General features: G+C 47.2%; 3 protein-coding genes and 2 long non-coding RNA genes across 5 annotated transcripts; 3 read left to right on the forward strand and 2 right to left on the reverse strand.

Annotated features, from left to right (window-relative positions):
• Positions 1-3,046: 3,046 nt before the first annotated feature.
• On the forward strand, positions 3,047-3,538 carry LOC120908185 (casein kinase I-like). Its single transcript, XM_040319141.1, has one exon. The coding sequence runs from the start codon at positions 3,047-3,049 to the stop codon at positions 3,536-3,538; it is 492 nt and encodes a 163-aa protein (XP_040175075.1).
• A 3,863-nt stretch (positions 3,539-7,401) lies between these two features.
• On the reverse strand, positions 7,402-7,983 carry LOC120908205. Its single transcript, XR_005741074.1, has 3 exons — positions 7,968-7,983; positions 7,584-7,908; positions 7,402-7,504 (listed from the first exon to the last, which is right to left on the reverse strand). It is a non-coding gene; the product is annotated as an uncharacterized LOC120908205 (long non-coding RNA).
• Positions 7,984-8,838: 855 nt separating this feature from the next.
• On the forward strand, positions 8,839-9,276 carry LOC120908187 (casein kinase I-like). Its single transcript, XM_040319142.1, has one exon. The coding sequence runs from the start codon at positions 8,839-8,841 to the stop codon at positions 9,274-9,276; it is 438 nt and encodes a 145-aa protein (XP_040175076.1).
• Positions 9,277-14,633: 5,357 nt separating this feature from the next.
• LOC120908188 (casein kinase I homolog hhp1-like) lies at positions 14,634-15,509 on the forward strand. Its single transcript, XM_040319143.1, has 2 exons — positions 14,634-14,845; positions 15,206-15,509. Exons 1-2 carry the CDS (start codon positions 14,634-14,636, stop codon positions 15,507-15,509), a joined length of 516 nt encoding a protein of 171 aa, XP_040175077.1.
• A 3,494-nt stretch (positions 15,510-19,003) lies between these two features.
• On the reverse strand, positions 19,004-19,683 carry LOC120908207. Its single transcript, XR_005741076.1, has 3 exons — positions 19,571-19,683; positions 19,185-19,509; positions 19,004-19,105 (listed from the first exon to the last, which is right to left on the reverse strand). It is a non-coding gene; the product is annotated as an uncharacterized LOC120908207 (long non-coding RNA).
• Positions 19,684-23,425: the final 3,742 nt, after the last annotated feature.

A 23,425-nucleotide genomic window follows, 5' to 3' on the forward strand; every position in this document is an offset into this window, starting at 1 on the left:
ATAGGGCGTGTCGATCGAGATTCTACCCTGTGCCCTCCTGTGGCGGAAGTTGTGAACAAGCGTTGAACAAGCGTCGGTAGTGCGAGACACGCACGCAACGTTTCTGGATGAAGGAATCATCATTGACTTTGCTGAAGTTACCCTGCATTGGCAGTATCAGTTATTCGAGTCAGGGCCACGCCGGGCTAACTTGTGTTGGTTTCACTGGACGGCCAACGTGAAACGCAAGGCGACGTTTCAGCTTCACGTTTGACCTGGAGCCTGGAGATTGCTGCACGCGGGGAGAGCGGTCGTTCACGGCGATGGTTTCAACAGCTAAGTTTACAACAACATATTCATTATCCCACACTGACAAGTTCGAATGATTACGTACAGGATCGGCCAGCGGAACATCAGGAGGATGGTACACCGAGAACCAGGCTTGGAAAATCCCAATCGGCTTGGAGAATGTGCTCCTACTACTTCCACCGCTGGAGCCTCAATCTGGGTGACCGATTGCGGTGAGGACGATGTTGGGATGGGCTGTTTACGGGACACAAAGGGAAACACCATCAGGCGAGTGACGATACCGGGTGGTGAGATAGTATGCACCACCAAACACACAAGCAGCGGGAAAGGCAGCGTCGACGTACCAGGACCAGGGCATCCTGCAGCAGCACAGCGGTGTCTATGAGCAGCTGCTATGACGGCCGAATGCCACCGGTAGCAGCAATCCTTACGACAATTCCAGCGGCAGCAGCAGTACGTACGATCCACAACACCCATCGCGCAAACACTCCACCGCTACACGGCCGCGCACGGAAAGCGCATCTGAGCACGGAAAGCGCATGTGATCACGGAAAGTGTAAAGTGAATCGGGAAAAACGATGACAGTTGTTGTTGAACTTGTCCCGTTCTAGCCAAGGTGGATTCAAAATATCAGGTGGTGGATTAGGGGGCCTTTGGGGGGTCGCCATAGTTGAGGACTTTACGTCATTTTAGAACCGTTGACCATTGGTTTCCGCACACAAAGCTTAGCAAATATAACAGATTTCGATTTGTTATTATGTGCATTTTAGTGTGTCGATTGATTTTATCGAAAAACGTAATAAATATATACAAAAGATTTGATGATTTGTTTATGCACGAAATTTAAAATCATGCATGAGTTCTAATGTCAAGTAAATTGCGGCCATGCGGCTCGTAGATAATGAGGAATTAATGTAAAATTGAAAAAATAATGATTTCTTAATTTTTATCATCAAAAATGTCGAAAACACAAAGAATTCTAGAATAAATTCACAGAATAACACAAAATAACACACTTTAATGTATGTTTCAATGTTAAATAAGAAATACTCACCAAGTCCAAAATATATTTTTAAAGAATATTTATTCGAAAAATGGGGTAGATAAATTATATGAACAAATTTAATTCATGTAAACAAAGTTTGAATCCTGGGGACCTTACGTCAAGTGACGAATTGTCAAAATGCACTAGAGTCCACCACCTGATATTTTTAAATTCACCTTGGGTGGGTCGCCATAGTTGGGGACTTTGGTGTCATTTTAAACCCGCTACACACCGTTGGTTTCAAAAAGTATAGCAAACAGAACACTTTCTTTCTTGCTTATAGGCAAGTGCATTTTTGTATTTATTCATTTTATTGAACAAACATCAGAGATACAAAATCAGGCAATACTTACTGCAATTGTCCTCGTGTGTCCATGTGTGTCTCGTAGATGATGCGGAATAAAGGTGAAAATAGCAAATAAATTAATGATTTCTTAGTCTTCGTCTCTATCTGTCCTCACCTGATCTCGGATTGCATCCACCTTGCGTAGAGCTTCGGTTGACAGTAAAAGATGCAGCGGTTCTGAGTAGTACTAAATCTCGCCGATAGATGACGCTGGACATTGGGACATTGGTTCGTGTTGGAGGAGGCGAATGAGCTGTGCGATTCGTGCGCGATCGGGTGATTTCTCGCCATCGCAATTCGCAAATTCGCACGCTTCATATCTCGGCGGCATCTCGACATCGCGACCGAAAACGGGTACCATTTTACGAGGTGTAATTAGAATCCGCGCAATAAACCGTTTCCATCAAAGGCACACATCCGCGTGTTTGGAAGACTCTCCTGCAAAAAAAAAAAGTAAACGTTTTCGCTACGCGATTAAATGTTAATGTTCACAAACCAATTTCATGTTTTTTTAGTTCTCTAAAGTTCCAATCCGGGCGAGGTTTTCAATACTTTTGCATTCATACTTTAAAGGCTTGCGTCCATCCAGCCTGGGTAATATGTAAGTTCTTTTTAAATTCTGCCGCCGGTTGATGCTTTGATGTTGATCCTGTTTCGGAGATAAAAGCGTCCACCACTTTGACGCATTCTCATGGAGACGCACGGTGGCGGGTGTGATACAGCTGCTGGCTGTTGGTCTGGCTTTTCATCTCCACGGACTGAAATTACAACAAAACATTATTTAAACGATGTAAACAAATGCCTACCGGTTGTTACAGGATGAAGGGAACGATGCTGAGCGCCACTGTCCCAGAAAACCTTATCACTTTTACCCGTACAAAAAGCCGTAAAAAGAAAAACCCAATAAAAAGAAGCACACAGGACGCGACACAGGATCTGCACAGAACTCGCACAGGCTACGCCAGGCCAGGACACCGGTACGACGAAATGAACCAAAATCGGACCTGGAAATGTAACAACACTTGGATGCGTTTTCAAAACCCACACACCACAGGTAACTAGATGGTTAACAGCCGAAAAAATGCGTAATCTGTCAAGTTGCTGTTTCGATCGTAGTACACATGTGAACATCACCCAACCAAAGGCTATATATGTAGACCACACTTATGCATCAGGTTATATCCTCACTACGAGTAAACGCAAGGTGACGTGTTTTCGTTCGCTCTCACTTTTAACGGTTTTTCGAGTGTTTTGCGAAAAATTGATTCTGCTGTTGCTTCTAGTTACATTTCGCAGGTGGCCAAAGAGAATCGAACATGTCGATTAGAGAAGGACGTGCGCCCAATTCTAGTTCGCCGGAGTCCTTGATGGTGGTGAATCTCTCCACCTATCGGATTGAAGGCGAATTCGATGCTGGTGGCTGCGGCACGGTGTTGGTGGGCAGCCATGCCCGCTCCAAGCAGCCGGTGGTGATGAAAATGGCCAGCAAAGAGGTGGACCGGCTTCTGCTCGCCACGGAGCGCCGGATCTATGCGCGGCTGCCGAAGGCTCGTGGATGGCCCAGACTCATCGACGCCGGTACGTATCGCAAACGCGACGTGCTGGTTTTGGAGCGCCTGGGGCCATCACTGCAGGACTTACTGAACTTGTGCGGAGGACGCTTCGGTCTGAAGACGGTTTCGCAGCTAGCGCTGCAACTGCTCGACAGGCTGGAAACATTCCACGAGCTGGGGTACGTTCACCGCGACCTGAAGCCGGACAATGTCCTGCTGGGTCGCGGAACGACCCGCAAGACGCTGCACTTGATCGACTTCGGTCTTGCCGAGCCGTATCGGCACCCACGCACGGGGAACACATAGCGCAGGATGCGTTTTCCCGTTCGCCGGAACGATCGAGTTTGCACCAGTGTTCGCTCATCTGGAGTATACACCGAGCAGGCGAGATGACATTTTGTCACTCGCCTACATGCTGGTGTTTTGCTCCGCGGTGGCCTACCGTGGTATGGTACCGAGGAGCGATTTGATCCGGACGAGGCACTGCTTCTGAAGTTGCGCATTACGCCTAGCGAGCTGTGTAGAGGACTGCCGGCTGAGTTTCAGCGGTTGACCGAGTACGCGTTGCAGATGGAATTCTGCGACGCGCCGGACTATACCGAGCTGAAGCGGATGTTCCGGAATCTGCTGCGCCAACATTCCATGCAGCACGATTTGCATTTCGATTGGAACCGGTTTGGCTGCTAAACCAGCACCTAATTTCTTTTCTTCTCTCTCTCTCTCTCTCTTCGTTCCAGCTTTCGTAAAGTGACGTGTAAGTCACCCCAGTATAAGGCGCCGTGAAGGAACAGCCCGATGCTGGGACGGTGGCCAAATCCGATCCTCTGCCTCCTCGTGGCGCCACTGGATGTTGGCCTCTGGTGTTGTCAGACTCACCAGCGGCCTAACCAAAGAGGACGGTCAGTGGGACACCAAGCGTTTGCTCAACGGAGCTACACGTACATTTGATGCTATGGGGTTGAAGGGAAATAAATATGTATTTATTGTACTTTAGTGTAAGATTGAGGCCATGTAAAAATACACGTGTAGCATTGGAATAAATTGAAATGTACAAATGCCTATATAAAACGAGTTAATTTTCGAGTTTGCAATGATTGCAATTTTCAACTCTTTCTCGCCGGATAGCATCAACTTCAAACGTACATTGTGGGGATGTTTTCCACTGCCGACGCCGATCCACGAACACAAATTTTGATAGGCCACCTTTACATGAGCATAGCTTTCGAACGCGAGCTTATATAAGGGCGTGCGTGCGGGGCATCGAAGGAAAGCTCTCGCCAAGTACTATCCGACGGTGGGGTATTGCCCCTCCTCCCGCCCTCCCTGTTCCATACTGCAGGAAGGAAAACCGTCAAATTGCTTTCGAACGGAAGCTAATACAAAGCTATATCAGGCAGCGACAGACGCGTCGGTACAAGTTGTGCAACTTTTGTCTCACAAACGTGTCCTCCTAGGAACCACTCAGCACGACTCTTCCAGTCAAAAACGTGATTTTGTGTGAAATTTTCACCGTTTTACACACAGGTGTGTGAATGTTCTATCCCCTTCCCGGATCCATTGTTATCCCTCGTTGGATAGGGCGCGGCTAGTAGACCAAATTTGGTACGACCATTTGCGTAGGTACGATCAACACTCGTTACTCAAAATCGGAGTCAAAGTCCTTCTGCAGAACGCGCCACGGGCTGTCATTTGAAAACGGCCTCCGGAAAATGAACCGAATTTTTGTGATTCGGTTTCACATGTGATTCGTGATGGAAAAAGCCATCGAACACTTCAATTTACATCGAGATTAGAATGCGTGTAGCGGAAGAGAACGTTTCTCCGTCGACGCTTAGATAATCGAGATAATTCATTTGCTGCTACTCGCCATTTGTCTGAAGCATTCTTACCCCGGTTTAGTAGCGATGTCCACATCTGCAACCGAATGTAGAGGAAAGAACTTCAGTCCGGAATCAATGGCCTACAAAAATGGACAACTAAAACGAAATATCAGGGAAATGTAAAATATTTCACACCAAACAACCTTAAAGCTTGGGTTGTTCCAAAATATTTTATCGAATAGAAATAGTGTCTTCGAAAGTCTCTGGCTCCTCTTTACCGTACTGCTCTGAGGCATTCTATCGGGGCCTTTATAGTCCAGTCCTATTCCATCACTGTTCTGCAAAAGCGGGCAGCTTTCTTTCTCACATATCATCACACACCGATTGGATTACAGAAGCCTTCATTGAAGGTGCCAAACAGGCATTCACGGTGCTGACGGAAGGAAGAACGGTTGCCACAAACTGCAGAACAATCACGAAATGGAGAAAGGTTATGGGTCCAAAACAGCCCCAGAGTTGATTGGGAAATGCAAAACAGAGCCGATAGATGATGCTAAATTCAGATGGTTCGTGTTCGAGGAGGCGAATGAGTTGCGCGATTCGTGCGCGATCGGGTTTCTCGCCATCGCAAATTGAAACTCCCTACCTTCGTTGGATCGAACACGGATCATACGCTAAGAGAATGATGCGAAGCGCATGTCTCCCATGGAACGTATTGAGATTGTAACGCAGATGAAGCTGTGCCGCAAACCACGTAACAAAGCCTTGTCGATCGAGATTCTCCTGTGTCCTGTGGCCCGGGTTGTGCAAGCGTTGAACAAGCGAGTGCGAGACACGCACGCAATTTCTGGATGAAGGATCATCATTGACGCTGAAGTTACCCTAGCAGCGAGTATCAGATTGAAGGGCCAGCCGGGCCCCACTTGAGTTGCAGTGGACGGCCAACGTGAAACGCAAGGCGACGTTTCAGCTTCACGTTTGACCTGGAGCCTGGAGATTGCTGCACGCGGGGAGAGCGGTCGTTCACGGCGATGGTTTCAACAGCTAAGTTTGCCACAACAACATATTCATTATCCCACACTGACAAGTTCGAATGATTACGTACAGGATCGGCCAGCGGAACATCAGGAGGATGGTACACCGAGAACCAGGCTTGGAAAATCCCAATCGGCTTGGAGAATGTGCTCCTACTACTTCCACCGCTGGAGCCTCAATCTGGGTGACCGATTGCGGTGAGGACGATGTTGGGATGGGCTGTTTACGGGACACAAAGGGAAACACCATCAGGCGAGTGACGATACCGGGTGGTGAGATAGTATGCACCACCAAACACACAAGCAGCGGGAAAGGCAGCGTCGACGTACCAGGACCAGGGCATCCTGCAGCAGCACAGCGGTGTCTATGAGCAGCTGCTATGACGGCCGAATGCCACCGGTAGCAGCAATCCTTACGACAATTCCAGCGGCAGCAGCAGTACGTACGATCCACAACACCCATCGCGCAAACACTCCACCGCTACACGGCCGCGCACGAAAGCGCATCTGAGCACGGAAAGCGCATGTGATCACGGAAAGTGTAAAGTGAATCGGGAAAAACGATGACAGTTGTTGTTGAACTTGTCCCGTTCTAGCCAAGGTGGATTCAAAATATCAGGTGGTGGATTAGGGGGCCTTTGGGGGTCGCCATAGTTGAGGGACTTTACGTCATTTTAGAACCGTTGACCATTGGTTTCCGCACACAAAGCTTAGCAAATATAACAGATTTCGATTTGTTATTATGTGCATTTTAGTGTGTCGATTGATTTTATCGAAAAACGTAATAAATATATACAAAGATTTGATGATTTGTTTATGCACGAAATTTAAAATCATGCATGAGTTCTAATGTCAAGTAAATTGCGGCCATGCGGCTCGTAGATAATGAGGAATTAATGTAAAATTGAAAAAAATAATGATTTCTTAATTTTTTGTCATCAAAAATGTCGAAAACACAAAGAATTCTAGAATAAATTCACAGAATAACACAAAATAACACACTTTAATGTATGTTTCAATGTTAAATAAGAAATACTCACCAAGTCCAACATATATTTTTAAAGAATTTTTTTTTTCGAAAAAATGGGGTAGATAAATTATATGAACAAATTTAATTAATGTAAACAAAGTTTGAATCCTGGGGACCTTACGTCAAGTGACGAATTGTCAAAATGCACTAGAGTCCACCACCTGATATTTTTAAAATCCACCTTGGGTGGGTCGCCATAGTTGGGGGACTTTGGTGTCATTTTAAACCCGCTACACACCGTTGGTTTCAAAAGTATAGCAAACAGAAAAAATTTCTTTCTTGCTTATAGGCAAGTGCATTTTTGTATTTATTCATTTTATTGAACAAACATCAGAGATACAAAATCAGGCAATACTTACTGCAATTGTCCTCGTGTGTCCATGTGTGTCTCGTAGATGATGCGGAATAAAGGTGAAAATAGCAAATAAATTAATGATTTCTTAGTCTTCGTCTCTATCTGTCCTCACCTGATCTCGGATTGCATCCACCTTGCGTAGAGCTTCGGTTGACAGTAAAAGATGCAGCGGTTCTGAGTAGTACTAAATCTCGCCGATAGATGACGCTGGACATTGGGACATTGGTTCGTGTTGGAGGAGGCGAATGAGCTGTGCGATTCGTGCGCGATCGGGTGATTTCTCGCCATCGCAATTCGCAAATTCGCACGCTTCATATCTCGGCGGCATCTCGACATCGCGACCGAAAAACGGGTACCATTTTACGAGGTGTAATTAGAATCCGCGCAATAAACCGTTTCCATCAAAGGCACACATCCGCGTGTTTGGAAGACTCTCCCTGCAAAAAAAAAAAAGTAAACGTTTTCGCTACGCGATTAAATGTTAATGTTCACAAACCAATTTCATGTTTTTTAGTTCTCTAAAGTTCCAATCCGGGCGAGGTTTTCAATACTTTTGCATTCATACTTTAAAGGCTTGCGTCCATCCAGCCTGGGTAATATGTAAGTTCTTTTTAAATTCTGCCGCCGGTTGATGCTTTGATGTTGATCCTGTTTCGGAGATAAAAGCGTCCACCACTTTGACGCATTCTCATGGAGACGCACGGTGGCGGGTGTGATACAGCTGCTGGCTGTTGGTCTGGCTTTTCATCTCCACGGACTGAAATTACAACAAAACATTATTTAAACGATGTAAACAAATGCCTACCGGTTGTTACAGGATGAAGGGAACGATGCTGAGCGCCACTGTCCCAGAAAACCTTATCACTTTTACCCGTACAAAAAAGCCGTAAAAAGAAAAAACCCAATAAAGAAGCACACAGGACGCGACACAGGATCTGCACAGAACTCGCACAGGCTACGCCAGGCCAGGACACCGGTACGACGAAATGAACCAAAATCGGACCTGGAAATGTAACAACACTTGGATGCGTTTTCAAAACCCACACACCACAGGTAACTAGATGGTTAACAGCCGAAAAAATGCGTAATCTGTCAAGTTGCTGTTTCGATCGTAGTACACATGTGAACATCACCCAACCAAAGGCTATATATGTAGACCACACTTATGCATCAGGTTATATCCTCACTACGAGTAAACGCAAGGTGACGTGTTTTCGTTCGCTCTCACTTTTAACGGTTTTTCGAGTGTTTTTGCGAAAAATTGATTCTGCTGTTGCTTCTAGTTACATTTCGCAGGTGGCCAAAGAGAATCGAACATGTCGATTAGAGAAGGACGTGCGCCCAATTCTAGTTCGCCGGAGTCCTTGATGGTGGTGAATCTCTCCACCTATCGGATTGAAGGCGAATTCGATGCTGGTGGCTGCGGCACGGTGTTGGTGGGCAGCCATGCCCGCTCCAAGCAGCCGGTGGTGATGAAAATGGCCAGCAAAGAGGTGGACCGGCTTCTGCTCGCCACGGAGCGCCGGATCTATGCGCGGCTGCCGAAGGCTCGTGGATGGCCCAGACTCATCGACGCCGGTACGTATCGCAAACGCGACGTGCTGGTTTTGGAGCGCCTGGGGCCATCACTGCAGGACTTACTGAACTTGTGCGGAGGACGCTTCGGTCTGAAGACGGTTTCGCAGCTAGCGCTGCAACTGCTCGACAGGCTGGAAACATTCCACGAGCTGGGGTACGTTCACCGCGACCTGAAGCCGGACAATGTCCTGCTGGGTCGCGGAACGACCACAAGACGCTGCACTTGATCGACTTCGGTCTTGCCGAGCCGTATCGGCACCCACGCACGGGGAACACATAGCGCAGGATGCGTTTTCCCGTTCGCCGGAACGATCGAGTTTGCACCAGTGTTCGCTCATCTGGGTATACACCGAGCAGGCGAGATGACATTTTGTCACTCGCCTACATGCTGGTGTTTTGCTCCGCGGTGGCCTACCGTGGTATGGTACCGAGGAGCGATTTGATCCGGACGAGGCACTGCTTCTGAAGTTGCGCATTACGCCTAGCGAGCTGTGTAGAGGACTGCCGGCTGAGTTTCAGCGGTTGACCGAGTACGCGTTGCAGATGGAATTCTGCGACGCGCCGGACTATACCGAGCTGAAGCGGATGTTCCGGAATCTGCTGCGCCAACATTCCATGCAGCACGATTTGCATTTCGATTGGAACCGGTTTGGCTGCTAAACCAGCACCTAATTTCTTTTCTTCTCTCTCTCTCTCTCTCTCTTCGTTCCAGCTTTCGTAAAGTGACGTGTAAGTCACCCCAGTATAAGGCGCCGTGAAGGAACAGCCCGATGCTGGGACGGTGGCCAAATCCGATCCTCTGCCTCCTCGTGGCGCCACTGGATGTTGGCCTCTGGTGTTGTCAGACTCACCAGCGGCCTAACCAAAGAGGACGGTCAGTGGGACACCAAGCGTTTGCTCAACGGAGCTACACGTACATTTGATGCTATGGGGTTGAAGGGAAATAAATATGTATTTATTGTACTTTAGTGTAAGATTGAGGCCATGTAAAAATACACGTGTAGCATTGGAATAAATTGAAATGTACAAATGCCTATATAAAACGAGTTAATTTTCGAGTTTGCAATGATTGCAATTTTCAACTCTTTCTCGCCGGATAGCATCAACTTCAAACGTACATTGTGGGGATGTTTTCCACTGCCGACGCCGATCCACGAACACAAATTTTGATAGGCCACCTTTACATGAGCATAGCTTTCGAACGCGAGCTTATATAAGGGCGTGCGTGCGGGGCATCGAAGGAAAGCTCTCGCCAAGTACTATCCGACGGTGGGGTATTGCCCCTCCTCCCGCCCTCCCTGTTCCATACTGCAGGAAGGAAAACCGTCAAATTGCTTTCGAACGGAAGCTAATACAAAGCTATATCAGGCAGCGACAGACGCGTCGGTACAAGTTGTGCAACTTTTGTCTCACAAACGTGTCCTCCTAGGAACCACTCAGCACGACTCTTCCAGTCAAAAACGTGATTTTGTGTGAAATTTTCACCGTTTTACACACAGGTGTGTGAATGTTCTATCCCCCTTCCCGGATCCATTGTTATCCCTCGTTGGATAGGGCGCGGCTAGTAGACCAAATTTGGTACGACCATTTGCGTAGGTACGATCAACACTCGTTACTCAAAATCGGAGTCAAAGTCCTTCTGCAGAACGCGCCACGGGCTGTCATTTGAAAACGGCCTCCGGAAAATGAACCGAATTTTTGTGATTCGGTTTCACATGTGATTCGTGATGGAAAAAGCCATCGAACACTTCAATTTACATCGAGATTAGAATGCGTGTAGCGGAAGAGAACGTTTCTCCGTCGACGCTTAGATAATCGAGATAATTCATTTGCTGCTACTCGCCATTTGTCTGAAGCATTCTTACCCCGGTTTAGTAGCGATGTCCACATCTGCAACCGAATGTAGAGGAAAGAACTTCAGTCCGGAATCAATGGCCTACAAAAATGGACAACTAAAACGAAATATCAGGGAAATGTAAAATATTTCACACCAAACAACCTTAAAGCTTGGGTTGTTCCAAAAATATTTTATCGAATAGAAATAGTGTCTTCGAAAGTCTCTGGCTCCTCTTTACCGTACTGCTCTGAGGCATTCTATCGGGGCCTTTATAGTCCAGTCCTACTCCATCACTGTTCTGCAAAAGCGGGCAGCTTTCTTTCTCACATATCATCACACACAGATTGGATTACAGAAGCCTTCATTGAAAGTGCCAAACAGGCATTCACGGAACTGACGGAAGGAAGAACGGTTGCCACAAACTGCAGAACAATCACGAAATGGAGAAAGGTTATGGGTCCAAAACAGCCCCAGAGTTGATTGCGAAATGCAAAACAGGACCGATAGATGATGCTAAATTCAGATGGTTCGTGTTCGAGGAGGCGAATGAGCTGCGCGATTCGTGCGCGATCGGGTTTCTCGCCATCGCAAATTGAAACTCCCTACCTTCGTTGGATCGAACACGGATCATACGCTAAGAGAATGATGCGAAGCGCATGTCTCCCATGGAACGTATTGAGATTGTAACGCAGATGAAGCTGTGCCGCAAACCACGTAACAAAGCCTTGTCGATCGAGATTCTCCTGTGTCCTGTGGCCCGGGTTGTGCAAGCGTTGAACAAGCGAGTGCGAGACACGCACGCAATTTCTGGATGAAGGATCATCATTGACGCTGAAGTTACCCTAGCAGCGAGTATCAGATTGAAGGGCCAGCCGGGCCCCCAGTTGCAGTGGACGGCCAACGTGAAACGCAAGGCGACGTTTCAGCTTCACGTTTGACCTGGAGCCTGGAGATTGCTGCACGCGGGGAGAGCGGTCGTTCACGGCGATGGTTTCAACAGCTAAGTTTGCCACAACAACATATTCATTATCCCACACTGACAAGTTCGAATGATTACGTACAGGATCGGCCAGCGGAACATCAGGAGGATGGTACACCGAGAACCAGGCTTGGAAAATCCCAATCGGCTTGGAGAATGTGCTCCTACTACTTCCACCGCTGGAGCCTCAATCTGGGTGACCGATTGCGGTGAGGACGATGTTGGGATGGGCTGTTTACGGGACACAAAAGGGAAACACCATCAGGCGAGTGACGATACCGGGTGGTGAGATAGTATGCACCACCAAACACACAAGCAGCGGGAAAGGCAGCGTCGACGTACCAGGACCAGGGCATCCTGCAGCAGCACAGCGGTGTCTATGAGCAGCTGCTATGACGGCCGAATGCCACCGGTAGCAGCCATCCTTACGACAATTCCAGCGGCAGCAGCAGTACGTACGATCCACAACACCCATCGCGCAAACACTCCACCGCTACACGGCCGCGCACGGAAAGCGCATCTGAGCACGGAAAGCGCATGTGATCACGGAAAGTGTAAAGTGAATCGGGAAAAAACGATGACAGTTGTTGTTGAGCTTGTCCCGTTGTAGCCAAGGTGGATTAAAAATATCAGGTGGTGGATTAGGGGGGGCCTTTGGGGGGTCGCCATAGTTGAGGACTTTACGTCATTTTAGAACCGTTGACCATTGGTTTCCGCACACAAAGCTTAGCAAATATAACAGATTTCGATTTGTTATTAGGTGCATTTTAGTGTGTCTATTGATTTTATCGAAAAAACGTAATAAATATATACAAAAGATTTGATGATTTGTTTATGCACGAAATTTAAAATCATGCATGAGTTCTAATGTCAAGTAAATTGCGGCCATGCGGCTCGTAGATAATGAGGAATTAATGTAAAAATTGAAAAAAATAATGATTTCTTAATTTTTATCATCAAAATGTCGAAAACACAAAGAATTCTAGAATAAATTCACAGAATAACACAAAATAACACACTTTAATGTATGTTTCAATGTTAAATAAGAAATACTCACCAAGTCCAACATATATTTTTAAAGAATTTTTTTTTTCGAAAAAATGGGGTAGATAAATTATATGAACAAATTTAATTAATGTAAACAAAGTTTGAATCCTGGGGACCTTACGTCAAGTGACGAATTGTCAAAATGCACTAGAGTCCACCACCTGATAGTTTTAAATTCACCTTGGGTGGGTCGCCATAGTTGGGGGGACTTTGGTGTCATTTTAAACCCGCTACACACCGTTGGTTTCAAAAGTATAGCAAACAGAAAAAATTTCTTTCTTGCTTATAGGCAAGTGCATTTTGTATTTATTCATTTTATTGAACAAACATCAGAGATACAAAATCAGGCAATACTTACTGCAATTGTCCTCGTGTGTCCATGTGTGTCTCGTAGATGATGCGGAATAAAGGTGAAAATAGCAAATAAATTAATGATTTCTTAGTCTTCGTCTCTATCTGTCCTCACCTGATCTCGGATTGCATCCACCTTGCGTAGAGCTTCGGTTGACAGTAAAAGATGCAGCGGTTCTGAGTAGTACTAAATCTCGCCGATAGATGACGCTGGACATTGGGACATTGGTTCGTGTTGGAGGAGGCGAATGAGCTGTGCGATTCGTGCGCGATCGGGTGATTTCTCGCCATCGCAATTCGCAAATTCGCACGCTTCATATCTCGGCGGCATCTCGACATCGCGACCGAAAAACGGGTACCATTTTACGAGGTGTAATTAGAATCGGCGCAATAAACCGTTTCCATCAAAGGCACACATCCGCGTGTTTGGAAGACTCTCCCTGCAAAAAAAAAAAGTAAACGTTTTCGCTACGCGATTAAATGTTAATGTTCACAAACCAATTTCATGTTTTTTTTAGTTCTCTAAAGTTCCAATCCGGGCGAGGTTTTCAATACTTTTGCATTCATACTTTAAAGGCTTGCGTCCATCCAGCCTGGGTAATATGTAAGTTCTTTTTAAATTCTGCCGCCGGTTGATGCTTTGATGTTGATCCTGTTTCGGAGATAAAAGCGTCCACCACTTTGACGCATTCTCATGGAGACGCACGGTGGCGGGTGTGATACAGCTGCTGGCTGTTGGTCTGGCTTTTCATCTCCACGGACTGAAATTACAACAAAACATTATTTAAACGATGTAAACAAATGCCTACCGGTTGTTACAGGATGAAGGGAACGATGCTGAGCGCCACTGTCCCAGAAAACCATCACTTTTACCCGTACAAAAAAAGCCGTAAAAAAGAAAAACCCAATAAAAGAAGCACACAGGACGCGACACAGGATCTGCACAGAACTCGCACAGGCCACGCCAGGCCAGGACACCGGTACGACGAAATGAACCAAAATCGGACCTGGAAATGTAACAACACTTGGATGCGTTTTCCAAAACCCACACACCACAGGTAACTAGATGGTTACCAGCCGAAAATGCGTAATCTGTCAAGTTGCTGTTTCGATCGTAGTACACATGTGAACATCACCCAACCAAAGGCTATATATGTAGACCACACTTATGCATCAGGTTATATCCTCACTACGAGTAAACGCAAGGTGACGTGTTTTCGTTCGCTCTCACTTTTAACGGTTTTTCGAGTGTTTTTGCGAAAAATTGATTCTGCTGTTGCTTCCAGTTACATTTCGCAGGTGGCCAAAGAGAATCGAACATGTCGATTAGAGAAGGACGTGCGCCCAATTCTAGTTCGCCGGAGTCCTTGATGGTGGTGAATCTCTCCACCTATCGGATTGAAGGCGAATTCGATGCTGGTGGCTGCGGCACGGTGTTGGTGGGCAGCCATGCCCGCTCCAAGCAGCCGGTGGTGATGAAAATGGCCAGCAAAGAGGTGGACCGGCTCCTGCTCGCCACGGAGCGCCGGATCTATGCGCGGCTGCCGAAGGCTCCGTGGATGGCCCAGACTCATCGACGCCGGTACGTATCGCAAACGCGACGTGCTGGTTTTGGAGCGCCTGGGGCCATCACTGCAGGACTTACTGAACTTGTGCGGAGGACGCTTCGGTCTGAAGACGGTTTCGCAGCTAGCGCTGCAACTGCTCGACAGGCTGGAAACATTCCACGAGCTGGGGTACGTTCACCGCGACCTGAAGCCGGACAATGTCCTGCTGGGTCGCGGAACGACCCGCAAGACGCTGCACTTGATCGACTTCGGTCTTGCCGAGCCGTATCGGCACCCACGCACGGGGAACACATAGCGCAGGATGCGTTTTTCCCGTTCGCCGGAACGATCGAGTTTGCACCAGTGTTCGCTCATCTGGAGTATACACCGAGCAGGCGAGATGACATTTTGTCACTCGCCTACATGCTGGTGTTTTTGCTCCGCGGTGGCCTACCGTGGTATGGTACCGAGGAGCGATTTGATCCGGACGAGGCACTGCTTCTGAAGTTGCGCATTACGCCTAGCGAGCTGTGTAGAGGACTGCCGGCTGAGTTTCAGCGGTTGACCGAGTACGCGTTGCAGATGGAATTCTGCGACGCGCCGGACTATACCGAGCTGAAGCGGATGTTCCGGAATCTGCTGCGCCAACATTCCATGCAGCACGATTTGCATTTCGATTGGAACCGGTTTGGCTGCTAAACCAGCACCTAATTTCTTTTCTTCTCTCTCTCTCTCTCTCTCTTCGTTCCAGCTTTCGTAAAGTGACGTGTAAGTCACCCCAGTATAAGGCGCCGTGAAGGAACAGCCCGATGCTGGGACGGTGGCCAAATCCGATCCTCTGCCTCCTCGTGGCGCCACTGGATGTTGGCCTCTGGTGTTGTCAGACTCACCAGCGGCCTAACCAAAGAGGACGGTCAGTGGGACACCAAGCGTTTGCTCAACGGAGCTACACGTACATTTGATGCTATGGGGGTTGAAGGGAAATAAATATGTATTTATTGTACTTTAGTGTAAGATTGAGGCCATGTAAAAATACACGTGTAGCATTGGAATAAATTGAAATGTACAAATGCCTATATAAAACGAGTTAATTTTCGAGTTTGCAATGATTGCAATTTTCAACTCTTTCTCGCCGGATAGCATCAACTTCAAACGTACATTGTGGGGATGTTTTCCACTGCCGACGCCGATCCACGAACACAAATTTTGATAGGCCACCTTTACATGAGCATAGCTTTCGAACGCGAGCTTATATAAGGGCGTGCGTGCGGGGCATCGAAGGAAAGCTCTCGCCAAGTACTATCCGACGGTGGGGTATTGCCCCTCCTCCCGCCCTCCCTGTTCCATACTGCAGGAAGGAAAACCGTCAAATTGCTTTCGAACGGAAGCTAATACAAAGCTATATCAGGCAGCGACAGACGCGTCGGTACAAGTTGTGCAACTTTTGTCTCACAAACGTGTCCTCCTAGGAACCACTCAGCACGACTCTTCCAGTCAAAAACGTGATTTTGTGTGAAATTTTCACCGTTTTACACACAGGTGTGTGAATGTTCTATCCCCCTTCCCGGATCCATTGTTATCCCTCGTTGGATAGGGCGCGGCTAGTAGACCAAATTTGGTACGACCATTTGCGTAGGTACGATCAACACTCGTTACTCAAAATCGGAGTCAAAGTCCTTCTGCAGAACGCGCCACGGGCTGTCATTTGAAAACGGCCTCCGGAAAATGAACCGAATTTTTGTGATTCGGTTTCACATGTGATTCGTGATGGAAAAAGCCATCGAACACTTCAATTTACATCGAGATTAGAATGCGTGTAGCGGAAGAGAACGTTTCTCCGTCGACGCTTAGATAATCGAGATAATTCATTTGCTGCTACTCGCCATTTGTCTGAAGCATTCTTACCCCGGTTTAGTAGCGATGTCCACATCTGCAACCGAATGTAGAGGAAAGAACTTCAGTCCGGAATCAATGGCCTACAAAAATGGACAACTAAAACGAAATATCAGGGAAATGTAAAATATTTCACACCAAACAACCTTAAAGCTTGGGTTGTTCCAAAAATATTTTATCGAATAGAAATAGTGTCTTCGAAAGTCTCTGGCTCCTCTTTACCGTACTGCTCTGAGGCATTCTATCGGGGCCTTTATAGTCCAGTCCTATTCCATCACTGTTCTGCAAAAGCGGGCAGCTTTCTTTCTCACATATCATCACACACCGATTGGATTACAGAAGCCTTCATTGAAGGTGCCAAACAGGCATTCACGGTGCTGACGGAAGGAAGAACGGTTGCCACAAACTGCAGAACAATCACGAAATGGAGAAAGGTTATGGGTCCAAAACAGCCCCAGAGTTGATTGCGAAATGCAAAACAGGACCGATAGATGATGCTAAATTCAGATGGTTCGTGTTCGAGGAGGCGAATGAGTTGCGCGATTCGTGCGCGATCGGGTTTCTCGCCATCGCAAATTGAAACTCCCTACCTTCGTTGGATCGAACACGGATCATACGCTAAGAGAATGATGCGAAGCGCATGTCTCCCATGGAACGTATTGAGATTGTAACGCAGATGAAGCTGTGCCGCAAACCACGTAACAAAGCCTTGTCGATCGAGATTCTCCTGTGTCCTGTGGCCCGGGTTGTGCAAGCGTTGAACAAGCGAGTGCGAGACACGCACGCAATTTCTGGATGAAGGATCATCATTGACGCTGAAGTTACCCTAGCAGCGAGTATCAGATTGAAGGGCCAGCCGGGCCCCCACTTGAGTTGCAGTGGACGGCCAACGTGAAACGCAAGGCGACGTTTCAGCTTCACGTTTGACCTGGAGCCTGGAGATTGCTGCACGCGGGGGAGAGCGGTCGTTCACGGCGACGGTTTCAACAGCTAAGTTTGCCACAACAAAATATTCATTATCCCACACTGACAAGTTCGAATGATTACGTACAGGATCGGCCAGCGGAACATCAGGAGGATGGTACACCGAGAACCAGGCTTGGAAAATCCCAATCGGCTTGGAGAATGTGCTCCTACTACTTCCACCGCTGGAGCCTCAATCTGGGTGACCGATTGCGGTGAGGACGATGTTGGGATGGGCTGTTTACGGGACACAAAAGGGAAACACCATCAGGCGAGTGACGATACCGGGTGGTGAGATAGTATGCACCACCAAACACACAAGCAGCGGGAAAGGCAGCGTCGACGTACCAGGACCAGGGCATCCTGCAGCAGCACAGCGGTGTCTATGAGCAGCTGCTATGACGGCCGAATGCCACCGGTAGCAGCAATCCTTACGACAATTCCAGCGGCAGCAGCAGTACGTACGATCCACAACACCCATCGCGCAAACACTCCACCGCTACACGGCCGCGCACGGAAAGCGCATCTGAGCACGGAAAGCGCATGTGATCACGGAAAGTGTAAAGTGAATCGGGAAAAACGATGACAGTTGTTGTTGAACTTGTCCCGTTCTAGCCAAGGTGGATTAAAAATATCAGGTGGTGGATTAGGGGGGCCTTTGGGGGGTCGCCATAGTTGAGGGACTTTACGTCATTTTAGAACCGTTGACCATTGGTTTCCGCACACAAAGCTTAGCAAATATAACAGATTTCGATTTGTTATTAGGTGCATTTTAGTGTGTCTATTGATTTTATCGAAAAACGTAATAAATATATACAAAAGATTTGATGATTTGTTTATGCACGAAATTTAAAATCATGCATGAGTTCTAATGTCAAGTAAATTGCGGCCATGCGGCTCGTAGATAATGAGGAATTAATGTAAAAATTGAAAAAAATAATGATTTCTTAATTTTTGTCATCAAAAATGTCGAAAACACAAAGAATTCTAGAATAAATTCACAGAATAACACAAAATAACACACTTTAATGTATGTTTCAATGTTAAATAAGAAATACTCACCAAGTCCAACATATATTTTTAAAGAATTTTTTTTTCGAAAAAATGGGGTAGATAAATTATATGAACAAATTTAATTAATGTAAACAAAGTTTGAATCCTGGGGACCTTACGTCAAGTGACGAATTGTCAAAATGCACTAGAGTCCACCACCTGATAGTTTTAAATTCACCTTGGGTGGGTCGCCATAGTTGGGGGACTTTGGTGTCATTTTAAACCCGCTACACACCGTTGGTTTCAAAAGTATAGCAAACAGAAAAAAATTTCTTTCTTGCTTATAGGCAAGTGCATTTTTGTATTTATTCATTTTATTGAACAAACATCAGAGATACAAAATCAGGCAATACTTACTGCAATTGTCCTCGTGTGTCCATGTGTGTCTCGTAGATGATGCGGAATAAAGGTGAAAATAGCAAATAAATTAATGATTTCTTAGTCTTCGTCTCTATCTGTCCTCACCTGATCTCGGATTGCATCCACCTTGCGTAGAGCTTCGGTTGACAGTAAAAGATGCAGCGGTTCTGAGTAGTACTAAATCTCGCCGATAGATGACGCTGGACATTGGGACATTGGTTCGTGTTGGAGGAGGCGAATGAGCTGTGCGATTCGTGCGCGATCGGGTGATTTCTCGCCATCGCAATTCGCAAATTCGCACGCTTCATATCTCGGCGGCATCTCGACATCGCGACCGAAAAACGGGTACCATTTTACGAGGTGTAATTAGAATCCGCGCAATAAACCGTTTCCATCAAAGGCACACATCCGCGTGTTTGGAAGACTCTCCCTGCAAAAAAAAAAAAAAGTAAACGTTTTCGCTACGCGATTAAATGTTAATGTTCACAAACCAATTTCATGTTTTTTTTAGTTCTCTAAAGTTCCAATCCGGGCGAGGTTTTCAATACTTTTGCATTCATACTTTAAAGGCTTGCGTCCATCCAGCCTGGGTAATATGTAAGTTCTTTTTAAATTCTGCCGCCGGTTGATGCTTTGATGTTGATCCTGTTTCGGAGATAAAAGCGTCCACCACTTTGACGCATTCTCATGGAGACGCACGGTGGCGGGTGTGATACAGCTGCTGGCTGTTGGTCTGGCTTTTCATCTCCACGGACTGAAATTACAACAAAACATTATTTAAACGATGTAAACAAATGCCTACCGGTTGTTACAGGATGAAGGGAACGATGCTGAGCGCCACTGTCCCAGAAAACCATCACTTTTACCCGTACAAAAAAAGCCGTAAAAAGAAAAAAAACCCAATAAAAGAAGCACACAGGACGCGACACAGGATCTGCACAGAACTCGCACAGGCTACGCCAGGCCAGGACACCGGTACGACGAAATGAACCAAAATCGGACCTGGAAATGTAACAACACTTGGATGCGTTTTCCAAAACCCACACACCACAGGTAACTAGATGGTTACCAGCCGAAAATGCGTAATCTGTCAAGTTGCTGTTTCGATCGTAGTACACATGTGAACATCACCCAACCAAAGGCTATATATGTAGACCACACTTATGCATCAGGTTATATCCTCACTACGAGTAAACGCAAGGTGACGTGTTTTCGTTCGCTCTCACTTTTAACGGTTTTTCGAGTGTTTTTGCGAAAAATTGATTCTGCTGTTGCTTCCAGTTACATTTCGCAGGTGGCCAAAGAGAATCGAACATGTCGATTAGAGAAGGACGTGCGCCCAATTCTAGTTCGCCGGAGTCCTTGATGGTGGTGAATCTCTCCACCTATCGGATTGAAGGCGAATTCGATGCTGGTGGCTGCGGCACGGTGTTGGTGGGCAGCCATGCCCGCTCCAAGCAGCCGGTGGTGATGAAAATGGCCAGCAAAGAGGTGGACCGGCTCCTGCTCGCCACGGAGCGCCGGATCTATGCGCGGCTGCCGAAGGCCCGTGGATGGCCCAGACTCATCGACGCCGGTACGTATCGCAAACGCGACGTGCTGGTTTTGGAGCGCCTGGGGCCATCACTGCAGGACTTACTGAACTTGTGCGGAGGACGCTTCGGTCTGAAGACGGTTTCGCAGCTAGCGCTGCAACTGCTCGACAGGCTGGAAACATTCCACGAGCTGGGGTACGTTCACCGCGACCTGAAGCCGGACAATGTCCTGCTGGGTCGCGGAACGACCCGCAAGACGCTGCACTTGATCGACTTCGGTCTTGCCGAGCCGTATCGGCACCCACGCACGGGGAACACATAGCGCAGGATGCGTTTTTCCCGTTCGCCGGAACGATCGAGTTTGCACCAGTGTTCGCTCATCTGGAGTATACACCGAGCAGGCGAGATGACATTTTGTCACTCGCCTACATGCTAGTGTTTTTGCTCCGCGGTGGCCTACCGTGGTATGGTACCGAGGAGCGATTTGATCCGGACGAGGCACTGCTTCTGAAGTTGCGCATTACGCCTAGCGAGCTGTGTAGAGGACTGCCGGCTGAGTTTCAGCGGTTGACCGAGTACGCGTTGCAGATGGAATTCTGCGACGCGCCGGACTATACCGAGCTGAAGCGGATGTTCCGGAATCTGCTGCGCCAACATTCCATGCAGCACGATTTGCATTTCGATTGGAACCGGTTTGGCTGCTAAACCAGCACCTAATTTCTTTTCTTCTCTCTCTCTCTCTCTCTCTTCGTTCCAGCTTTCGTAAAGTGACGTGTAAGTCACCCCAGTATAAGGCGCCGTGAAGGAACAGCCCGATGCTGGGACGGTGGCCAAATCCGATCCTCTGCCTCCTCGTGGCGCCACTGGATGTTGGCCTCTGGTGTTGTCAGACTCACCAGCGGCCTAACCAAAGAGGACGGTCAGTGGGACACCAAGCGTTTGCTCAACGGAGCTACACGTACATTTGATGCTATGGGGGTTGAAGGGAAATAAATATGTATTTATTGTACTTTAGTGTAAGATTGAGGCCATGTAAAAATACACGTGTAGCATTGGAATAAATTGAAATGTACAAATGCCTATATAAAACGAGTTAATTTTCGAGTTTGCAATGATTGCAATTTTCAACTCTTTCTCGCCGGATAGCATCAACTTCAAACGTACATTGTGGGGATGTTTTCCACTGCCGACGCCGATCCACGAACACAAATTTTGATAGGCCACCTTTACATGAGCATAGCTTTCGAACGCGAGCTTATATAAGGGCGTGCGTGCGGGGCATCGATGGAAAGCTCTCGCCAAGTACTATCCGACGGTGGGGTATTGCCCCTCCTCCCGCCCTCCCTGTTCCATACTGCAGGAAGGAAAACCGTCAAATTGCTTTCGAACGGATGCTAATACAAAGCTATATCAGGCAGCGACAGACGCGTCGGTACAAGTTGTGCAACTTTTGTCTCACAAACGTGTCCTCCTAGGAACCACTCAGCACGACTCTTCCAGTCAAAAACGTGATTTTGTGTGAAATTTTCACCGTTTTACACACAGGTGTGTGAATGTTCTATCCCCCTTCCCGGATCCATTGTTATCCCTCGTTGGATAGGGCGCGGCTAGTAGACCAAATTTGGTACGACCATTTGCGTAGGTACGATCAACACTCGTTACTCAAAATCGGAGTCAAAGTCCTTCTGCAGAACGCGCCACGGGCTGTCATTTGAAAACGGCCTCCGGAAAATGAACCGAATTTTTGTGATTCGGTTTCACATGTGATTCGTGATGGAAAAAGCCATCGAACACTTCAATTTACATCGAGATTAGAATGCGTGTAGCGGAAGAGAACGTTTCTCCGTCGACGCTTAGATAATCGAGATAATTCATTTGCTGCTACTCGCCATTTGTCTGAAGCATTCTTACCCCGGTTTAGTAGCGATGTCCACATCTGCAACCGAATGTAGAGGAAAGAACTTCAGTCCGGAATCAATGGCCTACAAAAATGGACAACTAAAACGAAATATCAGGGAAATGTAAAATATTTCACACCAAACAACCTTAAAGCTTGGGTTGTTCCAAAAATATTTTATCGAATAGAAATAGTGTCTTCGAAAGTCTCTGGCTCCTCTTTACCGTACTGCTCTGAGGCATTCTATCGGGGCCTTTATAGTCCAGTCCTACTCCATCACTGTTCTGCAAAAGCGGGCAGCTTTCTTTCTCACATATCATCACACACAGATTGGATTACAGAAGCCTTCATTGAAAGTGCCAAACAGGCATTCACGGAACTGACGGAAGGAAGAACGGTTGCCACAAACTGCAGAACAATCACGAAATGGAGAAAGGTTATGGGTCCAAAACAGCCCCAGAGTTGATTGCGAAATGCAAAACAGGACCGATAGATGATGCTAAATTCAGATGGTTCGTGTTCGAGGAGGCGAATGAGCTGCGCGATTCGTGCGCGATCGGGTTTCTCGCCATCGCAAATTGAAACTCCCTACCTTCGTTGGATCGAACACGGATCATACGCTAAGAGAATGATGCGAAGCGCATGTCTCCCATGGAACGTATTGAGATTGTAACGCAGATGAAGCTGTGCCGCAAACCACGTAACAAAGCCTTGTCGATCGAGATTCTCCTGTGTCCTGTGGCCCGGGTTGTGCAAGCGTTGAACAAGCGAGTGCGAGACACGCACGCAATTTCTGGATGAAGGATCATCATTGACGCTGAAGTTACCCTAGCAGCGAGTATCAGATTGAAGGGCCAGCCGGGCCCCACTTGAGTTGCAGTGGACGGCCAACGTGAAACGCAAGGCGACGTTTC

The sequence above is a fragment of the Anopheles arabiensis genome, assembly GCF_016920715.1.
Source record: "Anopheles arabiensis isolate DONGOLA chromosome X unlocalized genomic scaffold, AaraD3 X_pericentromeric_contig0035, whole genome shotgun sequence".
Taxonomy (NCBI): Eukaryota; Metazoa; Arthropoda; class Insecta; order Diptera; family Culicidae; genus Anopheles; species Anopheles arabiensis.

What these genes read in the sequence shown, in the direction of transcription:
- LOC120908188 (XM_040319143.1), top strand. Translation starts at nt 14,634, where the DNA reads ATGGTGGTGAATCTCTCCACCTATCGGATTGAAGGCGAATTCGATGCT. An exon ending in GCCCAGACTCATCGACGCCG is followed by an intron (nt 14,846 to 15,205) that starts GTACGTATCGCA and finishes TACACCGAGCAG; the next exon opens with GCGAGATGACATTTTGTCAC.
- LOC120908187 (XM_040319142.1), top strand. Translation starts at nt 8,839, where the DNA reads ATGGTGGTGAATCTCTCCACCTATCGGATTGAAGGCGAATTCGATGCT.
- LOC120908185 (XM_040319141.1), top strand. Translation starts at nt 3,047, where the DNA reads ATGGTGGTGAATCTCTCCACCTATCGGATTGAAGGCGAATTCGATGCT.